The sequence below is a fragment of the Magallana gigas genome, chromosome 6 (assembly GCF_963853765.1).
Source record: "Magallana gigas chromosome 6, xbMagGiga1.1, whole genome shotgun sequence".
Taxonomy (NCBI): Eukaryota; Metazoa; Mollusca; class Bivalvia; order Ostreida; family Ostreidae; genus Magallana; species Magallana gigas.
The window spans coordinates 19,370,346-19,388,128 of NC_088858.1; the positions used below are offsets into that span (position 1 = coordinate 19,370,346).

The 17,783-nt window shown below is 33.0% G+C and overlaps 1 protein-coding gene across 3 annotated transcripts; it reads right to left on the bottom strand.

The window, feature by feature from the left end:
• Positions 1 to 14: 14 nt before the first annotated feature.
• Positions 15 to 17,125, bottom strand: LOC105322757 (galectin-8). 3 transcript variants are annotated; one of them, XM_066086851.1, is made up of 8 exons: positions 16,966 to 17,125; positions 16,288 to 16,376; positions 14,743 to 14,950; positions 14,318 to 14,494; positions 12,344 to 12,448; positions 12,103 to 12,191; positions 759 to 975; positions 15 to 458 (listed from the first exon to the last, which is right to left on the bottom strand). In XM_066086851.1, exons 1-8 carry the CDS (start codon positions 16,984 to 16,986, stop codon positions 342 to 344), a joined length of 1,023 nt encoding a protein of 340 aa, XP_065942923.1. In that variant the 5' UTR covers positions 16,987 to 17,125; the 3' UTR covers positions 15 to 341. The 3 variants fall into 3 exon arrangements, with proteins under 3 accessions (XP_065942923.1, XP_011419929.2, XP_011419928.2); XM_011421627.4 differs by lacking the exons at positions 15 to 458; positions 759 to 975 and adding exons at positions 10,748 to 11,103; positions 11,197 to 11,413 and having other exon boundaries at positions 14,360 to 14,494; positions 16,966 to 17,123; XM_011421626.4 differs by lacking the exons at positions 15 to 458; positions 759 to 975 and adding exons at positions 10,748 to 11,103; positions 11,197 to 11,413 and having other exon boundaries at positions 16,966 to 17,123.
• Between the last annotated feature and the right edge of the window lie 658 nt (positions 17,126 to 17,783).

Consider the following 17,783-nt stretch of genomic DNA (forward strand, 5'->3'; position numbering starts at 1 on the left):
CAATAAACCAATCAAAAAGATCCATAAGAAGTTTTATTAAATTTTATAAGATATTCCATCGGCATATCATCCTATTATTTCTTTAATCAAAAAACCCAACAAACACCTAAAACAACAATAACAACGACAACAACAACAAACGCCCCTCACCTTCACCCCAACAAACCCATTTCTATTAGATGTATCAAAATATCCACAAAAGAAAAAGAAAAAACCCCTATTATTTTGCATGATTGTTTTTTGTTAATATGGAGTGAACAAGTCGGCCACATTATTTGTTTTGTAACTACAGAATATACTCGTAGTCAGATGAACACTACAACGTTTAACCAATGACGTCATTACTGAAAGCGGATTTGTTTTATTCGGACATCACCCGTGATCTTCAAGGTGTCGATTTTTTTCAGTGGTTGCAGACGATGTTTGTACTCCACCAAGTGCTGGTTGTTGACAGCAATCTGTTAAATAAAAGAATTCATGAATTAAATTTCTTTGAACCCAGTATGACATTTCAACAAAAGACAAGACTGTTGTGCCATAAACTGTCTAAAGGGAAATGTTTGCCCCCGTGTTATTTTCGCCCATTTCGCTCTTGTTGTCAACGGGCGAATTTAAGACTGGACAAATTCCAATGTCTCAAATGATGTTGCTTTAAACGCAACGGAGTCTGGGCGAATTCAGGACATGGCAAAACTGTTTGCAAGTGAAGAGGGTCGAAAATTACACGGGGCGAAAATAACCCTGTATATAATAATTACCTTGAATTTGTCTTTCTCTGCAAGTATGATCATGTCAAAGCTGTCATTAGGCATGAAGGGAAAATTTGGGCTGTGTGTCTCCTGACCTCCCCAGCCACCGCCCATGAAAGAATTCCTCACGAAAACGTCAACCTCGCTGCCAACGCGGAGGCGTGCGTCACAATGCAGAGCGATGTCACTACCGTCATAGGGACCGCACATCAAGTTGATGGTGAATCTGTATAAAATTCAAATGGTGTTTTTTTTTTTATAAAATTCAAATAGGGAATCTTCTAAAAATTCAAATGGCGAATCTTATTTAAATTTAAATGGACATCCAAATGATGTTGAGATGTATCTTTCAATGTTAGATGACTCAAGCAAATATCGTCTATTCAACAAAGTGAGCCTAGATATATGCACCAGGTGTGGATTTAAAAAAAATCAATGAAAATATAACGTTGTAGGCAGAGTTTGCTTTTTTGGTTTCTGGGGGTATAGAATGTGTATGTTGCATTAACGGTTCTTGTAATGGTGTATATGATGACCGGTTATTTATGATAGTCCTTTAATTTTATGAATATCTTATAAGCGAAATAATGGGAAAAGGCGCTACACTTCTTTGACATATTTCGATCATACTTTCACCATTAGTTAGAGACCCCTCTCCACATAAGAATGACTACAAGATTTGACTTTTTGTTAATACTAGTAATAATCTCTTAAACTCAATATCTGTTAATTTAATGTAATCCGAGTTAGTTATATTAGGTCGGGCGTTTAATGTTCCGGACTGAGGTTCTTACATAAGATCGACAGTCGCGATAATACTTGAGAAATATTGCGACGACTGGGTTCTTACAAACATCGCAAAATGCTCATGCAAGCAAGTAGAAGTTTATTTTCGGATTTCTGATATATTATATAATATATAATTGGCTAAAGTTATATTAGAAAAACTATTTTACTTTTAATATTACAGAACCTACTTAGTTATCTTTGCATATTAAGGAATGTCTTTCGGAAAGAAAGAAACATCAATGAAACATATTCCAAACACATGGGTATGCATTATAAATACGGTGTTTGAAAGAAGTTCAAGCTATTTAGTCGCACAAATTGTACCTTTTTGCATTGGGATTTAGTACTCCACTTATGAAAATCATTTTCCCTGGGAATATTCCTCCAGTTATTGGCGCAATAACGGGCACCGGCTAGTTACAATAGAAAATAAAACGATAATTTGTAAAGCAATCACCAGCGATTTACGTTATCTATGTCCAACATGGAACTGAAAAAAACACCTTGTACTCACAGGGTCATTGATACTGTGGGGTCCTCCCCCCGGGTACCCCATGGTCGGATACCCTCCAGACGAGGCATGAGCCCCAGCAGGCGGTGTGGGTGGAGGCATGGTACACTGTGAGGCATCGACCGTCTGACATACACACCTGTGGTGGCCCTTACAGCGACCCTTCTTTGAGGCTTTGGACATGATAATCTATAACGGGATGTTCGTCTAAGTCGTGGTGCTTGAATGAATTACTTCCAACTAAACTTGTCAATTTATAGAGAGAGACCCTGTCATCAGCGGAAAAAGGAAGTTATTTCAAAACATGATCATTGTTTTAACATTCTCAACATTCATAGTATTTGAATTTGACCATAAAATGTATTTTAGATTTTTTTTCAGGGTAAAAATTGTAAATAGCCAGACAAAGTTAAAATCATGATTAATTATATCTTATTCATAAACCAGCGGTATGTACTAAAGAAACTGATGTGTCCAATCCCTTCTTTAGTACCAGCCCCAAACTGCATGAATAAGTGAATGGCCTCTTATTTTCAGGTCATAATGTCATATCTTTATTGCTTAACCATTGTAAAATACTGTCCGGTGACTTTTTTGGGAGATGAAAGCGTGATTTTAGTGTTTAAAAAAGCAGCAGTACACATACTTTTTCAAAGTGAGTTGTACAATTTTTAGTTTGTTTTAAATACACATGTATTGTGGATCATTGATACAGAATCTTCGCACATATAGTACCATATCTCCATAAATACCGAAAACATTGGTGTTGTACTTCTTAGTTTGGTGCACATTGATAAATTAAAGATTTAAGTTGCCCTGACATTGCCAATTGCCATGGTATCAGAGGATAAAGACGAAAAAACTGACAATTCCTTGGATTAAATTGAAAGCCATATGTTTATAGTAAAACGTTTAGGTATGTTATATCTATTTTAATGACTGATTTAAAAGAAAAGATTAATAGGTAGGGGTTACTGATAATTCTATAGTTTGATTTCACCGCAGCTTCGCTCACTTATTGTAGGTTTTAAGTTCAAAGTTTGAACTACAGTTTCTTCAGATACATCTATCACCACAATTTCTAGCCATTTAAAGAATGTCAGTCCGAAAATTAACATCATAACAAATATTTCTTTTCCCTTGTTGTGTAATAAATGCAATTTAAGATGAATTTTATTTTATTTTTAAATCAAATATCGAGTTATTAGCAAGATATAGAACTCACAATTCTTTGTTGGATAACAAGGCTTGAGTAACTTTTATCTTTAGATGTTTTATATGCTAGTATAAATTCTGTTTCAAACATAGTTTGTTTTTCTAGATTTGTGAACAAAAATTTAAAATTCAATTTTGTTTCTAAACCTGATCATTTCTATTCAGAACTAAATTTTTCTTGACCACTAAAAATACTCCAATATAGCATTCATTTGATAACAATAAAAGGGAAAAGTAAATTAAAATTTGAAAAATTTCAGCGAAAATCGTGACCTCGCCCCTTATGTATTTCTTCCTGACACTATATATTTTTAACTGTTCTTCATTTGGCTCTTCTTTTAGGATAGCTTTATATCTTTCTTCCTGTTACTCTCTGTAAATCCGAAGAAAATTTTTCCTTCTTATAGAGTGAATGCTTAAAACACTAGCATTACATGTATAGATTTATACTTGTATGTTCTTCTTATTAGTTCACAGCTATTTGGGATTATAAAGGGGGTTGAGAAAGACTAAATGTAAAAAGGACTTTAAAAAAAATGTCATTTCACATTTTTTGGCATGACTTAACGGTCTTAAGTAATAGAAATCTAAAGACATTTCTTAAAACAAACTTAATTCTTGAGTATATTTACTGTTATTTGTAGCCAAAACACTGTATTTTTGCGGAGGCTGTTTTTATTATGTTCATGTTTTACATTTTAGTGTTTTTATTCTACCTGCATCAACTGAATATCCTGCATCAACTGAATATCTTCAGTTTCATCCATGTGAAAATTTCTACGATGTGGTGTCCAATTTAACAGACAAGTTTGACATTAAGTTTCAATGCAGAATGTCTTTGTTGCAAATGCTCTTAAAAGGAATGCAGAAGATATGAAAAAGAAAGCACCAGGAATTGAGAGAGAAAAAGTACACTAAAGTCTTAAAACTTCAACATGGTCGAAAAGCATTGCTATCATCAACAAATAAATTATTAGTTTTTGTATTTCTGTCCAAGGGTTTTTTTTATTTCACAAGTAACAAAACCATTGTTAAAAGTCCAAAATTGGAATTGTTTTTCTTTTAAATGTCGATCATATGACTAAAACTTTGAATATATCACTTTTGCATATTACCCGATTAATGTCTTAAAATAGATTATTTCATCATTTCAATGATACGGTTATTAATGTTTATTTTGAATAAAAAACACAACACTTCAGAATTTTTTAACGTTTCATCAACGTTAGTAGGCATTTGGTTGTGAAACAAAATATACGCTCTTGCCACATCAAAGGTGGACTTAAGACATCTATTTGGTTGTTTTAAGATTATGACAGATCTTAAGATAATCATAAGCTATAACAGTGTTGTGACATAGCTATGGTAAGATCTTATGATTTTTGTCTGAAGATAGATCGTAAACATAAGATACTTTTATGAAATGGGCCCCTGGTATTTAAAAATACATTTCACTTAAACAAAACATATATGTTATAGAATTTCTGTATATAGTGCAAAAAGCTATTCGTAGAATAATACGAGTGGTATGTTAAGACTGACACGGAAAGTGTACATTCAAAATAAATTACATGCAGCATGTTTATTATGGAAGGGAATTACCGCCAAAATTCTATGTATCTTGCTTTTATTCTTATTATGCTTACTTCTTTATTCTTCATTACATTTACACTTGCATGTCACTTTATTGTTTTCATATTCATGCTTATCCAATTTCACTTTGATTCTCTTTGATCCTTCATTGTTTGCTTAATTCTATGTTGCAACATGCTCTTATTATTTGTGTAAATTCTTTCTTCTATCTCTGTTACAAACGTGAATTCAAACACGCAAACCATAAAGCACTTTCAATAAAGACGAATACAAGTTGCATGAATTTATTGCTGCATTATGACGCCAGGCGGCAGTGTGCGCGCTACAATCGCTGCTCCCCGAAAAAAAACCAACGTAGCTAGCTAAATGTGGGATGTTTCGCACCATGACATTTCGCTCCAATGTTTATATGTTCAGATCAAGAAATGGAGGGGAGGTTAATGTACTAAGGGATAATTTATAATTTTGTTTGCCGGGGAGGGGGGGGGGGGGGTAGGTCGAGTTCTATTTTCAGTAGGTTTACTTCATATGTGAATTTAAAAAAGTTTGAATATTCAAGGGTGGTGGGGTGACTGGACCCCCCTCCTAAAATAAAATAAAATTCTAAGTCTACCCATCAGTTAAATTTATGAGATGATATAATCTTACACTCATAATTAGCACCCGTATCATAATTATCATCATCGCAAGCTTGATATGGAAGTCGGTCAATTCAACTATTCATTTAATCAGGACGACATGTATGAGGTTCATGTCTCAAAGTTACATGTATCATAGCCTAAACACCTTCAAATCTAAACATGGACATTCAGTTACATGTACATGATTTTTATTAAAATAAACAAACCTACAATAAGCATGGTTGTGAGTGATACATACACATTTTTATCACTTCAAAAATCGGTGTAAATAAGAAGCATACATTATTAATCAGGCTTGGGGCGAATTACATTTAAAGTAATGCATTACATTACCATTACTTCATGAATTTGGGCATTAAATTACCATTACCATTACTTGATTTTCTTGAAGTAATGCATTACATTACCATTACATGAGTAAAGTAATGCATTACCATTACCATTACTTTGTTTTAAAAAAGCAAAGCTAATAAAGAGTTTTTGCAAATGTTTCAAATAAAAAACACTCTTTAACATATCTACTGGTTCATGATCAGTATCAGGTTCAAATGCAATGACTATACAAGAGTCATTCTTTATTTGCTCAATATATAATCATCTTGTGGCATTATGAACAACATGCGTATCAAATAAGTAAAATGATATTTATTGACATTTGGCTTGATACAATGTAGGATACAAAATAGAGACACAGAATTACATGCATAACAAAAAACAATTTATGGAATAATGTTGCGGTTATTAAAAGCTAAATAGAGATATTTCCCCAGATTACACAAATCTCTGGACACTTAATTGTATTAATTCATAAACAGATGGTTTTTCCCAGTTATATTTCTTAAGATACGATGTTTTAATCGTATTTCTTTCTACTGAGGACACTTTAAGACAAAAGATTGCTGTTGCACTTTATGATCGAAGTTTCAAAGGGTTCATCTTTTAACTGCATCCTGTTAGTTTGAAAATCTTCTGAGCTATACTAAATAAATGTTTTACAGGAAAAGTCGAAGCTTGGACTGAAAATATTAATGTTTTGTATTTTGGAAGAAAAAAAATATTTTATTTAGAACTTTATATAAGAATTTTTATTTAGATTTTAAACCAAAACGCATAAACAGTCATATCACATACCGTATTTTAATCTCTCTGTCTGGTTTGTTTTCGTATACTCATTGTGTAATTAATTCACTGATAATTTAGATTCGTTAATTTTACCGCGTTTACTTCTGCGACTCCACCGTTCTGTGCCGAATCGCAAGAATATAAAATCGCGTGCACCAAACTTAGTTTTCATATCACAAGTTCAAAACTTTAAGAAAATAAAATAAGTGAGATTTTAAATCCTGCAGTTTTATGTTTTTTAACCCGGAATTTCACGCGGATATTAATTCATCGCATTTTATCAGGGATACACAGTACTGTAGCCTAACGAGAGGTACATAGTGATTCATGCAAGTGAAAATTTTCACACGTACTGGAGTACAAGAAAAGCTACTTCTAATTATTTCGTACCCCAGTCCTTTTATTGTTTTTCAAAAACATCTTTAAATTTGGTTTAAATTTATTTCTATTTCATCTACATATTCCGCGGGTACCTGTGGACAGAACCGTGCATCACCCCACCTCTTTTCACCTCAAATGAAAATAAAGTCCTGTCGACAAGTACTTGTGACATGTTCCTCTTCTAAAAATTAAGCGTTCCTGCAAATAATTTGCAAATAATTTGTTACTGCATATATATATACGGTACATCATTGCATTGCGGATCTAGAATGAGATCAGATCCACCCCAAATGGAAAATTCACCCTTATTTAATCAACCAATAAAAATGTTACATTAAAAGTTTAAAAATTTATCAATTTAAACTTAAGTGTTATATAAACTGTTATAGTTAAGTTTAGATTGATAAATTATAAACTTTTAATGTAACAAAAACATTAATACAAAATTATCTCTCAGATACCCCCCCCCCCCCCCCCCCCTCTGATTTTTTTTAGAACCGCGCGGAGGCATTTTACATGTACACAAAAAAAACTCTGTATCTTTTTAAGTCTGCGTATATCGTGGCTTGTTAAAAGTTAATTATATTAACATGTATTTCATATTCCTATACTAAGCCCTTAATTTGAGATGTTTTCACGAATTTATTAAATTTATGCCATTTGTTAGTTTCGTTTTAATAAATCTTCGGGAGCAGCAATTGTAGCGCACACACTGCCGCCTGGCGTCATAATGCAGCATTAAATTCATGCAACTTGTATTCGTCTTTATTGAAAGTGCTTTATGGTTTGCTTGTTTGAATTCACGTTTGTAACAGAGATAGAAGAAAGAATTTACACGAATAAGAAGAGAATGTTGCAACATAGAATTAAGCAAACAATGAAGGATCAAAGAGAATCAAAGTGAAATTGGATAAGCATGAATATGAAAACAATAAAGTGACATGCAAGTGAAAATGTAATGAAGAATAAAGAAGTAAGCATAATAAGAATAAAAGCAAGATACATAGAATTTTGGCGGCAATTCCCTTCCATAGTTTATGGGTTTTTTGTTTTTTAAATCGATATATTATATCATTGTTTAATAAAACTTTGAGAGACAAATATTTATAAAAAAAATATATATAAGAACAAATATTTGAACTGTCTTCCATTTAAATCCCCTTTTATAGATAAATTAATTTTGATTTCTATTTGTTCATATTGAATACCGTAAAATATATCAAACAGCATTTTATTATTAACCATTGATGTTCAAATTGCTAAATTTTTTGTGCTGAGAAATGTTATAGATAAGATATGTGTTACACCGTCAAATATATTTACTATGGAAAAAATTAAGAAACAATACCTATACAGAATTAAGTTTTGTTGTTTTTTGTCTTACGGTTTATCGGAATGTTACGAAAGTCGAATAGGGACATGTAATAAAAATATTTTTATCTCTTAATTACCAGAAAAGAAATCTCGCTTTCAATAAGTTTTTAATGAGTTAAATATCTAATACACTGTAATAACGAAAAAATATTTCATTATAATAAAATATATAGTAGTTGTTATTTGATTTACTATTGTGAAAAAAATATATATCAAAAAGTTCCTCGTTCATCAGATCTAGACCTCCAAGTCGATCGGTTCACCCTTTCAGTCTACTTTTTTTCTTTCCTGAAACGTTAATTTACTTTCGATTATTTTTTAATAACAACGATTATTATTTATTAATTTCTAGATTAAATGATCGGATCTGACATTTTATCTTTTATGAATAAGTGGAAAGAACTTCATGTATTTTTACTTCTCAACGTATATCACAATCCCACTCCGAAGTAAATACCGGGTAGTCCTAGTCATTAAAACACAATTCCATTAGTTACAGATAACAATATTGTTTGAATCATGGATATACGGGATTTTCCCCGTATTGTGTTTTATGTATTATTCATACACAACCTACATTGAAAGTATTTTTTTAAAATTCATTATATTTACATTTTGGACTTTAACGAATTGTCCTTCATAATAATAAATCGGTCAATTAATTTATGAAGCAATCTGCTTTGCTCTTTCTTCTGAAAGTTCTCTCACTAATTTAATTCAATATATGATCATACATTTTACATAAAGAGACTCAGAGAGTACATGTCGAACAATGAAACGCACCATTTAACATAAATATTTTCTCGTAATTACAAGATCTTTTCTCGTAATTACGATATATTTTCTCGTAATTACAAAATCTTTTCTCGTAATAACGAAATAATTAACTCGTAATTTCGAGACTTTTCCTCGTAATAACGTGATAAAAAATATTTTTTGTAGCCCTATTTGTCTTTTGTAGAATGTAAGATTATGTACTTGAATCTCCTGGTAACTATCCACTTCTGTACCTAGTCCGAAATATCTGACGTTTTTCTGGCTTTTTTAACGATTTTGATATTTACTTGCCAGGCCTGAGAGAAATTTTCCTGGCAAGTAAATATCAAAATCGTTAAAAAAGCCAGAAAAACGTCAGATATTTCGGACTATTCTGTACCTAACTACTTAAACGTTGTATCTGTAAACCCATGATAAGCTGCAAAGCTTAACAGATTAACCTGTTAAATGTGTTATAGAAAGATTAGGTGTGTTTAGTGAAAATGCCAGTTTTAGGTTCCTAGGTTGATTTTTTTTGGTATAAAATCACACTGAGCAAACCCAAGGGTCTTAAAATAATTAGATCTCTTTTATTAATATAAATCTCTCCATATTTGGTTTTTATAATACATGTACATGTAATTAGAATGGAACTAACCAATGAAAATTTTAAGTAACTGGCAGCTCCTGGTGGCCAGTCCTTATTCAATATACACTATAATTCATGATCATTAAAATGTTATTATTGCACAGAAACTTGTTTCTGCAATAAAATTTAGCCTTACAGTATAAAATCAAATATGATAGTAAAACATTATAGGGTGAACTTTTTTCACAGAAACAAGTGCCTGTGATTTTCTGGTGTGTAATGATAATTTTAAATGTAAAAAGACCAGAAATATTCGCCGAAAAAGAATTAATTTTTTATACACTATAATAGTATCAGTTGAAAATCATTTATTAATTTGATTTGTAAATAATGAAATTTATATCATACGTTTATCTGTATCTCAATCCATTCCCTTGTACTTCCACTGATCAGGTTACCTGCTTTTAAGGTTATTACATGTTATTGTATTCTTTTGATGTTTAATGTTTGGTACGAAGGGGAACAACCCTGATTATGTGATAAAATGATAGTTATACTGAACAATTTGTCATTTATAAAGTATCGTATTTTATTGTTCCATTGTACTGTCATGATACTTGTATTTTATAGATATCAATAAGTTTTATGTAATGTATTTTTTACTTGAACATCATAAAATAATTTGCAATTTGACCACCATAAAAAGAAAATTTCAAATTCAAATTCTAAATTTTAATAAAAAAAATATCGAATACAATATTAGGGGAAGGTCTATATTTCCTTAATAAACGTTAGATCGAGTTAAACAAAGTCTAGACCATTAATATTTTTCTTCAATGTTAAAGAAAATGACAGAGGAAATGAGATTTCAACTTCATTTCGCAGTTGCATTCAAGAACAGTTTCGTCATTACTAATGTAGACGAAACTAGAATATTGTCTAGGGGAACGACCGTACCATCTGTTACAGCATCCCCATGCTTTCTTTCATAAAGACGGACAATAATGAAAAAATCAACTATGCAAAAGTAGGCGTATAGTAGTTTTATTGGATCTCTATATTTAAGTGTACAAATAAGAAAAATCACAAACAACCCATTAATCGTTTTTATGATGCTTCATCATACATTTATAAACAAATAAAAAAATCAATTCATGATTGTTAATTGATGCTTTGTATATAAATGGACAATTTTGACAATATTGTATTCATGTTTGGATTAATGTCTACACGTTCCGAAGCAGATGTCGTCTGGCGATTACGTCATTACTGAAAGCGGACTTGAGTTAATCGGACATCACCCTTGATCTGCAAGGTGTCGATTCTGTTCAATGGCTGAACACGGTGTCTGAACTCCAGCAAGTGTTGATTGTTGACAGCAATCTATTTCATTAAAAAAAATTAATCCATTTTTTTTAATCTAATAACTTATATGCTGAAACACAAGACCAACCATAGCTTATACATTATCGGTACCTTAAATTGGTGCTGTTCTGCCATTATGATCATGTCAAAGTTGGCATTGGGCATGAAGGGAAAATATGGGCTGTGTCTCTCCTCTGCCCCCCAGCCACCACCCTGGCAAGAATTCCTGAGGACCACGTTAAAGTCCCCGCCGACCCGGAGGCGTACGTCACAATGCAAAGCAATGTCACTTCCGTCGTAGGGACCACACATCAAGTTAATGGTGAATCTTATGAAATTAAAATGGCAAAAATTCAAATTGCGAATCTTTGTACAATTTAAAAGGCGAATCTTTATAAAATTCAAAAGAAGATTCTTTGTATAATATGACAAGTCTTTATAAAATTAAAATGGTGATAAAAAGTTTCATTTAAGGTCGAATAATTCACGAGTACAAGTATATATCTCCGACTGAGTCCGTAAAAAGGTGGGGGGGGGGGGTAATGAAATATAAAAAATATCTTTCACAACGAACTGTTTAGTATTTTTTTTAAAATTTGCAATACGAATTGAAATGTGTTTGAATAATGATTTGAAAATGTTTTTATTTCCAAACGGATCCTTCAATTTGCAATCGGATTGAAATTTATTGCGTATTTGTTAGACTATTTATTACAATTTTGTTGCGTGTATACATATATCACGATCGAATAACGAATAGAACGAAATAAATTCAATGGTACCTAGAATTTACTTGAGCCAGAGACATGCTATACTAGTATATATCTCTTCTGTAGCTGATTATATTATTGTATATTTTTAATTAGTTATTGTAAGGAAAAGTGAAATGGTGGAAATTAACTATATTGCAGTTATTTAAGGAACTATGATAAACATTCCCTTGAAAGGTTTGCTCTGCGTAAGGTTTACTAAATGCCACTGAAAAATTGAAACATCAAACTAAGGGCATTTATATACCTCTCCGCATTTGGATTTGGAACTCCGCTAATGAAAATCATTTTACCAGGGAAAATGCCTCCAGAAATTGCCGTAGTAAAGGGCACCGGCTAGTTGAAAAAAAAGATAAGATGACAATAATTACATTGAGTTTACGATGTCTTTAACAAAGTTAAGCCTGGTTCCCGAGGCCTTTCGACTGTGCTAGCATAATCGGAAGGCCTCGGGAACCAGCAATAACAAAGTAACGTTTCGTACTTACGGGGTTATAAATAGGCTGGGGTGCTCCTCCCGGGTATCCCCCGGCCGGATACCCTCCGGACGGGTTGTAGGCTCCGGCGGGCGGCGGGGGTGTGGGCATGGCGGCCTGCAAAATACCGGAACTCTTACTTTTATGCTCACGTTTACAATGACGTTTGCAATGGCTGTTCTCCATGACTGTGACTTTTGAAAATAAAAGTCAAATATGTGATGTCACACTTTTTTAACGATCAAATGGCTAATTTTCCTCATAGTCTTTAGTTTTTTTAATACTTATCATGCGTCAAGAGAATAAGGAAGAATTATTATTTCAATCGAGATTTAAAGAGGATTTCAATTTTGTAACTTATGAGTTATGAAAGACATACATTGAGAGAACTTAAGAAGGAATGCAATCTAATTAAAATTAGACGTTCTGAATCCGCTACCGCTTCTCAAACATCAAGCGGTAGCGGATTCAGAACGTCTAATTTTAATTAGATTGGAAGGAATGAGACATTCTAAGATTAAGAAAAAATGATATGATTAAGAATACACCATTATCAAAATACAATCACTGTTATATATATTTTTAAAAATTGCGTTCAAATGCTCATTTCAGGCTTTGTCACGTTAAGAGCTGAAAATTTTCAATTTTAAAGTTTGTTATTTTTAAAGCTTTTAACATTTGACTTGCTTAACCAGATTTCGAGTGTTACAAGCAAGACAATTCTTTGCTACGTAAACAAGGCTTGTGTCATGTTTTTCATGTCAAAAATATTGCTGAAAAGAAAATTAACATCTAGCTAAAATGGATTAGCGTGGAGAAACAACACAGTTTTGCCAGTTCTATATATATTATTTTTACTAGCAAGCAGGAAAAACTCCAATAAAACAAAGCGTATAGCAATACAAGTTTGTTTTACCCTGCCCCAAGACCTTAAACCGACAATAGATTTATAGTTGAAATTTCAAATTCAATTTTTGAAGAAAAAAAATCAATAATGAAATTTCAGCAATGTTGGCACAGATTTCAAACAGAATACCTTCTGATATTCATAATTCTATATAACGAAATATTTGAAATATATTTTGACTTAAGCATTTTTTTTACTCATTTTATTGCTTTGAAGCCTGTTAATGAAGCCGGATAGTCAATCAATTAGCCATCAGGTCTATCTTAAGATTTTATACATGATTTTGAAAGTCGTGAATGAAATTAGTAATGAAAAAAATTATAATATTCTTCTTCGAAAGGAGATTGATATAGTTACATGTTGTCTTAAAATGGCCATAACTATCCAGCCATCTTAATCAAAAGATATGGTACAAGTACTGAAGGTATTGGATAAGCAAACTTTTACAGCTCTCTTTCCAGGTGGGAAAAGTGCACATGGCTGTGAAATGTAGCCTTGCTTGCTTTACAAAATTATTGCTTTTTAATTCAGATTTTATAAAACTTAAAGAAAAAACTCAAGAGGAAGCATTGAAGCCCCCCCCCCCCCCTTTAAAAAATGGAAAAATAAATGTACAGCTTAAATCGTGATTCTTCAAAGCATTTGCAGATTTAGAGATTATAAGCAGAAATGTCAATCGTGACACATGAGCAGTCAAACACCTTATTCGACAAAAATGAGGATTCATCCTTTTATTTGTTTTAAAAAGGCACGTATTGGTCAATAGAAATGTCTCTTTCCTTCTAAAAGTCTTGATTAAATATAAAAAGTTTGAGACTAAGCTGACCGAAGGATTTAAATACTTGCATGCTTCAGAAAATTGACAATTAATTTCAATCCTATAGATCTTGTGGATCGTTATTCAATATTTGTGCATACCGGGAAAAATATTCTTAGAGGTTTATTTTATTCAATAAGTAAGTGTGAAAAGTTGTGATTTGCCATTACTAAACTCGCCAAAAGAAATGGACATGGACACACAAACACAAATTTAGTACGGAGTGAACATTCATAGGGTAGGGTCAGCTACTGTCTCAAACCTTCGCAATCTCTCCAACTACACGACCAAGAAATCCCCCTACACCATGGGCGTGGCTATGTGCTCCATCAAACCGGATGCTGTGGATCTGAACACCGCCCTCTATCGTCAGAGTGTTTACGTGATGTTTCTCGACCCTGTGGCGGAAGTCGCAAAAATGTCTACCATTCACGGAAATCTAAAACGAAAAACCCAGCATGAAACAGGATGCCCTAGAAGTTAATGCAAATTTCCTTCTGCTATTTCATAATGCGTATTTTTAATGTTAAAAATAAAATATGTCAACAGGACATCATTTTTTTTATTCGAGTAGAGTTATCCTATTTAGTATCTGCAACATCTGGATCCGTTAAGCTCTGTATTAGCTTAGCTTGTTTGTGCAGAGAAGTTGTTCAAGTGTTCGCCAAGATTAACATTGTTGACAACCTTGTAATGATGATGCTGACAAAGTATGGTGATTTCAAAGGGCATCCCCCTCTGGAAGGGCTGGTACCCGCCCCTCTCCTCCCCTCCCCAGCTGTGGTGCTGGTAGCTGTTCCTGACCACACAGTTGTCGTTTAGCCGTGGGTTGAAGTGGAGGGCGGTGTTGGAGCGGGGATTTATGTTTGGGCCAGTTTGTAGGTTGATTGAAAAACTGAAATTGTATGCAAAAATAAAGTCAAAATAGTTCAGATTTAAAAGTTTTAAAATTTGTTTTGAAAAAAAAAACCCCTGAAAAAAACCCAAAGTTAAATAATATAAAGTATAAAGCGTCTCGATATTTTTTATGAGCACCCCCCCCCCCCCCCGCCCAGAAATTGAACTTTGTTAACTTTCCATCCCTAAGAGTAAATATCACAAGTACCGATGCAATCAACAGATGTAATAACACACTAAAACGGGAAGTTGATATGAATGGTAAATAAACATTTTGATTGAGGAAATAGATCAAAAGAAATGTTTTTCCATTAAAAAATACATTGCGACATCTACTAATGCATCCTTGTGAACAACACTTGAGGGAAAAACCACAGCAAAGTTCACTGTTAAGATTTAACAATTCGCTCGTTCACCAAAATTAATGGAAATTGAACCTTGCACTTTGATACGGAAAAATTCATATCTAGACAAATGATTGATAAGATTTTAGCGCAATTTACACAATGCCATGTGTCCGGCCGTTGATATAAACTGAAATAAAATATATATTTAAAATATATTTTTATATATCATCATTATACCTCATATACCTTAAAACATCATATGAGAGGTTTAGCGCACCAACGGGTACTCGTACGTTTAGGTTACGAATTGGAACTACACGTATCTGCTATCTAACGTGTACTTGTATTAAATGAAATTCTTCTCTTTTTCCGTCTAAAATGATATGTTTATTGTACGCGATCTTTCAACGAAACATGTTATTTTAATTGTCACAGATAATTTAAAAAGAAATATTGTTCTGAATCGTGTATATAAAACCCTCCTTCTTAAGGAAATTGGAATAGTGTACAAATGACCATAACCATCCATCTCTCTAAAAAAAAAAAATAAGAATATATTTGTGAATTAATTGCACAGAATACTTGTTTCTCGTTAGCATGCGTGCACGAGATTGGAAAAAAATAATGCTTTTCAATCGTCAATTTCTGACGTTAGATCTAATACAGTATATCAGCTCTTCTCAAAGAATGAGTTGATATCTCCCTCTTAATAGGCCCATTGGCTGATATGTTATCGCTATAATTATCTGATACGGATTTTACTGTATCAGCTTGAGAAATACAAACAACAAAATTCTTACACGAGGAAATGATTCATTCATTCCCATTACAAGATCTTGCCTTAGTTTTTAAATGACTGTGAATTTGCTGTCATCTAGACTTGTCTAACCGTTCGATCAAAAAATGTTACAGGACAACATTAGTATAGATACATGTATCTGGGTGAGTGACCTTCACATTGGTTACACAGGTGTGTGTGTGTGTATACCTGTGCTCGTGGTGGGGCACCGTCCCGTTGATGACGATTTGACGTCCGTCCCTCATCCCTCCGGGAATTCCGCCCACATAGGGGATACCCTAGTAAAAGTTGTATAAAAAATGTATCATAAAACTTATAGTTGTTATTTATGCGCGATAGTGAGAGATAAATTTACACTCTACACTCTTAGCTAAGTGGTATCATCGATCCACTTGAACTTCGACAACATTTCGGTCCCTGACATGTAGAGGGTATGGTACAGTCATATGATAGGTGGGGATGGGGCTTCTTCGTTAGGCTATTACGGACCATAGCCATTAAGCGCTGAATACATGTGCACTAAATCAAGATCGTTCTCAGAATGTTTGTTTACACGGGGCAACAAATATTCTACCGGGAAGATAGAATTTGTAGACGATGAACAGTTATCTTCGACATTTTCCTGCTAGCTTATCTCCTTACATGTGACTAATATATATATTGCTATCTGAAGCTTACATCTTTTTTTGTATCACATGTTGCAGAGATATTGATTTTTTATATCAGTAATAATGAATTGCTCAAGCTTGCTAATCTTTACAAGTAATAAAATTCCGTTTCAAACGAACGAAGCCTTGTTCATGATAGTTATGCATTAGTTACGAAGAGTTAGTAATTATACTAGTAATCTGAAAGCATAATACTTACAGGGTTCATAACAGTTGCCATGCTAGTTTCGCTTTGAGGTACCGTGTTCCTCGGTGTGTACAATTTAAGTGAATTTATAACGTGGATAAATACACGCCCCCTCACAAGTCATGTCAGGTGACTCCTCACGGGATGTTGATTTGTTTATTTACAATGGCTCTTAAAGACGGCGTAAAGGTAGACTCTTGATAACATCGCAACAAGGAAATTGCAAAATGTACATTCATCTAAAATTGTTTAGCAATAAAAATAACGTCCTCCTTCTGATAAACCTCCCAACTCGTTTAATTGTCTGTCTGTCTGTCAATTCATCTCTCTCTCTCTCTCTCTCTCTCTCTCTCTCTCTCTCTCTCTCTCTCTCTCTCTCTCTCTCTCTCTCTCTCTTCTGTCACTGCCCTCGCCTTCAAAGTTGCAAGTAGTGGTAAGCAATCACATTAATTTTATAATAAAGCATTTAAAAATTCTTTATTATGACAAATACGGTTTTGCATTAAATATTGTAATAAAGTGATACCTGTTCTGTTTTTAACCTTTTTTTTATTCAGTCGAGTGTAATTTACACCTCATAATAAATTCATACATGTATGACAATTGAATAATAATTATTTACCCCCCAAACAGGGACTTTTAAAAGAAAATTGAATTTTTTCAAAAAGAATAAGATGTACTTGCATACATGAACCTCAATTTTACTTTCGCTAAACAAATCAAATTGAAATTGAATGAAAATGTGACTTTTGGAATTCATTCACTTATTTATTTTGCAAGTACATCCCATTGTATATCCCATTCAGACTGAATTTCCCTCTTAATGCTTG

Coding starts and splice junctions, on each gene's coding strand:
- LOC105322757 (XM_066086851.1), bottom strand. CDS start 16,986: ATGGCAACTGTTATGAACCCT. Junction 14,951..16,287: donor GTGCCCCACCACGAGCACAG/GTATACACACAC, acceptor ATACAATTTCAG/TTTTTCAATCAACCTACAAA. Junction 12,192..12,343: donor CCCAGCCTATTTATAACCCC/GTAAGTACGAAA, acceptor TTTTTCAACTAG/CCGGTGCCCTTTACTACGGC.